This window comes from Cryptotermes secundus, unplaced genomic scaffold, assembly GCF_002891405.2.
Source record: "Cryptotermes secundus unplaced genomic scaffold, Csec_1.0 scaffold718, whole genome shotgun sequence".
Taxonomy (NCBI): Eukaryota; Metazoa; Arthropoda; class Insecta; order Blattodea; family Kalotermitidae; genus Cryptotermes; species Cryptotermes secundus.
In genome coordinates, this window is record NW_019723911.1 from 614885 (window position 1) to 621800 (window position 6916).

The following is a 6916-nucleotide window of genomic DNA, read 5'->3' on the forward strand; positions in this document are numbered from 1 at the left end:
CCCAGCCTTTAACCTTGCCTTTCTCTCCCCTACACAAAAACCATGCTTGTTCCAGCTCCCTTCCCCCCCCTCCCACACTACTGTTTTCACTTCTATACTTGCCCTTCCACTCTTCCTTCTCTGCTCTCACATAGCTGTGAATATATTTCCAACACAGTCTGCTTTTACCGGTTCTCACGGTCTCTTCGCTTGCAGATTTCTTATATTTTTTCTTCTACCCTGAAGATGGAGGCGATACGTTCCTCCGAAACGTCGGTTAACACCACATATACACGGTGCCAATTCCCAGAAGACTGCTTTCTTCATAGTCACCGCCGTGAAAGCCTCAAATCTTACAAAGCAATACTTGTCACCGTAGAAGAGCCCAAAATCACTAAGAACAAAAAAGGTGTGGCAGGTCTAGAGTTCAACAAAGAGCATGCTCATTTTTTTTGACATCAAGGTGATTGTTCACTGTGAATTTGTTCCTGTAACAGTATGGTCAACTCTGACATTTTGATTCGCTTGAGAGAAAATGTGTGACAAAAAAGACCAGAACTTTGGTGCAACCAAATCTGGCTCCTTCATCACAACAACGCGCCCTTCCAAGCGTCCCTGAAAACCACAGAATTTGTGACTAACAACAACATGTTTATCATTCACCATCCTCCCTACTCACCAGACTCAGTCCCCTGTGAATTCACTTTGTTTCCAAATTGAAAATGAAACTGAAGGGATGACATTTTGAAACTGTCTCTGACATCCAAAAGGAATCACAAGCGATACTCGACAGTATTAAGGAAAATGATTTCCCCGGTACTTTTGAGGCATGGAAAAAAAGATGTGATTGCTGTATACATTCCCAAGGAGATGGCTGCCAAAATTGAGTAAGTTAAGCTAGCATTTCTTTTTTGACCTAGTCCAGGAACTTTCCCATAGAACGTCATAGTGTACATATTCACTGAAGCCATGATTTCATAGTCTCCCCTCAGGGGTTTTGATGTATAATAATGAATCAGTGGAAGGGTTATCTGTGGAAATCTGCAGGTAGATATGAGAACTGTCAAATTTCCCATTGAATTGTCTTTGGACATTGCACTAGGTGTGATATATTTCTGCAGGGTCGAGAAGAAGAAGTGAATCAGAAGAAGTTATGCCTCTCCAAGGGACTGAAAAGTGATCATTTGGTCCTGGCTGAGGCACTTAAGCAGTGGGAAGTAGCTGAAGAAATGAGAAGGGGCCGTGAGTTCTGCTGGGATTACTTCCTTTCATCCAATACACTTTCATTGCTTAGGTATTTGTAGAATATTAATATTTTTCTTGTAGGCTTCACACAGAACCACACTGGATCAATTTGTATGTATGTGCTCTTCATATTTTTGGAGGTATTTCCCACCTACATGCATGCTAATCACACAGACATTGGTGCTCAGTGTAAAATTCCATATTCCACTACAAACCATAGGCCTTGTACCAAACTACTTTCAGATCCTGGAGGCCTATAATGTGGAAATTTTGCACGTGTAATTTTCAGATTTATTTTAATTTGGTTTCTTTAGAACATCTGAAAGGAAATAAGGCTTCATCAGGATTATTATCTTTTGGAACATGGTGCTGTGGAGCCCAGTAAATAGGTATGGCGTCACATCCTGGAGGACAGTAATTTTAACATTTGTTGCCATGAGAATCACAGATCTCACAAAAGATCATCTGTTCTTTCTTAAGTTGGTGACATAGCTAGGAAACAGAATAGTAGAGCCCAGATACTGAACACTAAAGCAGCAATAAGGTTATTTGGTTCTTCTGTTTTTAATTTTACAGAGACATGAAGGGTCAGTTTGCGGAACACCTTCATGAAATGAATTTCCTTAGCAGCAGGGATCCGAAAGCTGAAGATGCAAACATCAACTCTAGTAATTCAAGTCTTGTGAAGGCCATTATCTGTGCTGGCCTATATCCTAATGTTGCCATTGTAAGGTGAGTAACACTTCACACATAACCCACAAATGGCTTTTGTACAGATTTTATAGTAACTAAACACATATATACAGTGTGTTATAAAATTTTAGAAACTAAAATTTTTGTCTTCCTTCTGTGAGATGTCTCTTTGAGCCATGTTCTCCAAAATGATATTTGTCCATAGATTTTTGGTAGCGCTTTCAGCTTCTGCTTTATAACTCCCAGTTTTCTCAACGATGGCCACTTGGTATTTGTCTTTTTGAATCTCTTTGCCTTCCAAGCTTCTTAATCCCCCTGCATCCTATGCCACTTCATGTAGTCTGCCCTAGGAAAAGTGATTGTAGTTGTTACCGATATTCCTTTGAATTGCTAGCAAACACTTTCTGTGATTTCTAGATGTGGTACCCAACTCACATCATTCAAAATAGCTTGTATGGGGTTGTTCAAATAAAATCTGTTCGCAGTGCTGCTAGGGAATACAGATAGTGAATGATGAACACATGGCTATATGCATGATGCTAATTTTTCTTTATTCAGTGAAGATGAATTTTGGAAATAACATTGGACTGAGCAAGTTATTTCAGGCTGCTTTCAATTGCGTGGAACCACATAAGGCAGTGTTTTGTGTTTTACAATGATTGTGACATGTAAGCATAGATTGCATACTTATACTATGGATGCAGGTGGCGTTCAATTTCTCAGCTCGTTCTGCATTTCCCTTCTCGTATGTTCTGAGCCTAGCTCAGCTTTCTGACTAAAGTTGAGTGTGGAAATGCTTTTCACTTACAGGTCTGTTGTGAGGAGGAGGAAGATGGCCCAAGTTAATGTCAAATTGACAACACCTGAAGATGGAAGAGTTTACATTCACCCTCGTTCCATTAATGAGAAACAGTTGGAATTTGAAAGCCCATTCCTCGTATACCACTTGAAATTAAAGTCTACTTCCATCTATCTACATGATACAACGATGGTCTACCCTCTTCCCCTCCTATTCTTTGGACAAGGTGTTGATGTTTGTATTGAAGATGGTCTTGAAACAATTGCTGTTGACAAGTCAATACGCTTTAAATGCCAGGAAAGCACCGCAAATCTAGTCAAGGTCAGAATAATTCACAAATCAAATGATGTAAGGAACTCAGGCTGTCAGAAAGTGAATTTCATGCGTTATCTGTTTCAGGAATTGAGAACACAATTGGATCAGCTTCTGGAATACAAGATCTCTCACCCAGGGACCATTAACTGGAACCGTTACAGCACTGAAGGTGCAGTCCTCAGGTAAATCTTAAACTCCATAATTTGATGTGTGCTGGGATAATTTAGTAAGTAAAGTGCATGGGATGCGCTGGATAACCAAGGTTTGTTCCACTGCAGGGACAGATACCTTTCTTTTTGCCACCATGTCCAGACCAGCTTTGTGATCACCTGTTTTTGTGATAGTAAAGTGGCCAGGACAAGAAGCTAGCTATTCACCTTCATCTCATACTCGGTGGCATTCACAGAGCTTTATGTCAGTACCTGCTGTATTATTTCATGTTGTGGTGTTTGTGCATAGGGACGACAATACCAACGCTTTTTGTATCCCCCATAACTAACGTGATGTTCTCTCATACATTTTATGCATATGATATAATTTTTCATAACCCTTTTTGAGTTCCGGAAGGAATTTCCTAAGTAGATGAGTAGCTATTTGCTTGTTAAGGACTTTGCTCTGCAGCGTTAGTTTATTGGTAGCATGTGTGAATCTTGAATTTTCAAGAACAAATCCAAAGAGAATATCTCTATCTCAATTCAGACATGTTTTTTCAGGCCCAAACTTTGCTATTTTCAGATACCTGCTTTTTCTTTGCAAAGTAGCATGTAGGCTGCTGATCTGTCAGAATCCTGAAGGTTGACGGTCCTAGTGAAAATCAAATTGTCAACAAAATCTGTATCTCTACCTGTCTTTGCTTGTGGGGGGGATGTATAATTTAATTTCTTTAAATGTAATCATTTATGAAAAATTATCATTGAAAATGGATCTTTTATCAAATAGGGCAAGTAACACTTTCATGTATTCTGAAGAATTGCCTAGTGTTATAAATTGTGTCAAAACAAAACAAACAAACTGCGAGGTTCTAGTCCACAAGCGAACTATACCGACTGAGCGACCAGCACTTGTCGGCAAAGTTAGTGCCAACTTTAGCAGATAGAGGGTGTCGCGTGGTCAGCGCAATGAATCCCCACAGCTGTTAATTTCGGTTTTCTAGACTGGAGCCGCTATTTCCTTTAAATAGCTGCTCAGTTATCCTCACAAGCCTGAGTGGACCCTGTTCCAAACCCACCACTTATCAGAAAATCTGGTAGCGCTGGGAATCGAACTCGGACCTCTGGATCTGTAGACAGGAACTCTGACCACTAGACCACAGATTGTGTCTGCTGTCAAAAAATTGGTCTCATAGGCAAAATTCCTATCCTCATATTGATTCTTGAAATGTTTCCAAACATTTGCTAGTTCATGCTGAATCTTTGGTGGCGAATAAATTTATTTTTTTATGTATTCTCATGTTATATTTCCCAGTTGTGAATTATTGCAATTACCTTGAAGTGTCAAGATCTGATACAAGAATGTTTGGCTTCATTAACATTTTAAGTGAGGATAGGAGAGCTGGTTAGGTATTGCACATGAAGCTGAGGATGCTACACTACAGGGTGGGCCAGACTCAATTAGGCAACTTTTGATTAGATGTTATTTTTATTGATAAATGTTAACAATTGCAATGGTTACAAAAATGGAATTGCACACACATAAGTCATCGATTTTCAAAATGCTGGTCAACCTGGACACCACCTAAGTCAAAACAGGCTTGCAGTTGCAAAGCAACATTTTCACACGCCTTTTTACACATATTCACCGCAACTGTATTGAATTCCTGAACAATCACCTCATGCAGATGTTTCACACTGTCAGTGGGATTACCTTGTCTTTGAGGTAACCCCAAAGGAAAAAGTCTGGTGGGGTGATGTCGGTTGATTGGGCTGGCCACTCCACAGACCCTCGACAGCCAATCCAGCGTTGAGGAAAAACTTGATGCAAGATCACCCGAACAATATTGGCGAAGTGTGGTGGGGCCTCATCTTGCTGCCACCACAGTTCATCAAAGTTCTCTCTCCTCTGAAGTTCTGGAATGACACTTCCCCCAGCAACTTTAGGTAGGTTTCCCCCGTGATGCAACCTTCAAGGAAGAATGGGCCAATCAGTCCTTCGTACATCACGCCGCCCCACACCATCACTCCCGGGTACTGGAAATCGTATTCAATGGTGGCACTGGGGTTCTCTGGCCGCCACAACGCGCAGTTGTGTCTGTTGACTGATCCTGATGTGTGAAATTTGGCCTCATCAGTCCAGACAATATTCCGGATAAGGTCAGGGTTCTCCTGAAACTTGGTCAGCATCACCTTGGCGAACTCAAGTCGCCTGTCGAAGTCGTCCTCATTAAGAACATGAATAAGCCGTGGATGGTATGGCATCAGCTTCATGTCACTCAAAACTCTCCACAAACTTGTCCTCGAAATGTCCAGTAGGGCCGACAAACGGCGGGTAGACTTCGATTTCTGAGGAGATGATGCCAGTTCCGCAGCAACACGTGCTTGTGTGTCAGCAGTTCGGACAGTTCTCGGGTGACCAGGATGCTTGGGATTCAAAGCACTGGCAGTTTCATCAAACTGCTTGTTTATTCGGACGATTGTGTCCCTGTGGACTGCTGGCGGTCCAAACTCTTCCAACATCCTACGCTGGAATTCTGATACATTGTTAGTAACTGAGAAAAGGTGCACACATTTTACACGCTGCTAGATAGACACCTGTCTGCCGGCCATGACGTTTCCTCAATGCGCACTAAGTAGGCAGAGTATTTACCTCGTTGACAGCATACCGTATGATGCTGCTATCTATTCACAACAAAAGGTACTTTCCCATTATCCCATGTGTTGTTGAATTGGTTAGTTATTAATGATCAAAAACTGCCTAATTTAGTCTGGCCCACCCTGTATATTAAGTAAATTAATTGTAATCAAAGGTATCATGAATGAACAGTTTGTTTATGAGAATATATAAAATTGACACACAGGAAGATATTATGTCTGTCAGTGTTTATATATGTCTCTTTGTAACTTTCATTGTCTAGATCTCGGTGAAATTTTGAATCAAGTATTTGCCCTAATATGAAACTTAAATGAATTGTTAATGTGACCTGTTCGCTGAAAGCTGGAATAATTTAATCAGGGAAGTAATATCCATTGCTAGGTAATGGCACCGTAAATATGTGATGGCTCTATTAAGCAAGCAGACTGTTGCTTTTATGGTTACCCTGTATATGTTTCAGTGCTAGTTTATTTGCGATGCTTTCAGTAGCTCATATTATATGGAGCACCAAATGATAGGATGGTTAATGGATGGGAAAGAGTGTGGAAGGAAACAGCCATCACCTGAATTGAGGGAGGGACTGGGGAAGACCAAAAATGAAACATCATCAGGATAGCCAGTATCCAGACCAAGAATTAACTCCAATTGTATGTGCTTCATGAAGTTTTTCATGTGACTTCATTTTTTGTTGCAGAGCCATTATTGAACTCATCACATCAGAAGACAAACAGATGATGCTAGTGGCACAAGAGGGAGAAGATGGTTTTTCTGACTGAGAAGTTTTCACATTATTTATAATTATAAAAGCTACTTTTGCTCCATTAGAATATGTATAAAAATGCAGCTTTTGAATAAAGACAGTATTTCAAGCAAATTTCTGCACTGAAATACATTAAACCCCCAATTAGCTTTGCTAATGAGGGGGAAAGGGCTCATGAATAATCCAAAAGCACAAATAATCCATGTTTTGAGTGTGTTCGGGAGACCAAGGTGGTTGTTGGACATAGAAAGTTGATAACATATGATTTGTAGGAGACCTGTAGGAGAGATATAGTGGACATAAAATATGTGTTTTGT

At 40.5% G+C, this 6916-nt stretch overlaps 1 protein-coding gene across 8 annotated transcripts in view; it reads left to right on the forward strand.

Annotated features, from left to right (window-relative positions):
* Positions 1 to 6713, forward strand: part of LOC111862126 (ATP-dependent DNA/RNA helicase DHX36) — a 58369-nt gene extending 51656 nt beyond the window's left edge. For all 8 annotated transcript variants that reach the window (XM_023847279.2, XM_023847275.2, XM_023847271.2 and 5 more), the window contains exons 15-19: positions 1101 to 1273; positions 1801 to 1956; positions 2728 to 3037; positions 3116 to 3213; positions 6534 to 6713. In XM_023847279.2, the coding sequence (XP_023703047.1) occupies positions 1101 to 1273; positions 1801 to 1956; positions 2728 to 3037; positions 3116 to 3213; positions 6534 to 6615 (819 nt within the window). In that variant the 3' untranslated portion in view covers positions 6616 to 6713. The remainder of the gene's footprint in view (positions 1 to 1100; positions 1274 to 1800; positions 1957 to 2727; positions 3038 to 3115; positions 3214 to 6533) is intronic.
* The last annotated feature ends 203 nt before the right edge of the window (positions 6714 to 6916 follow it).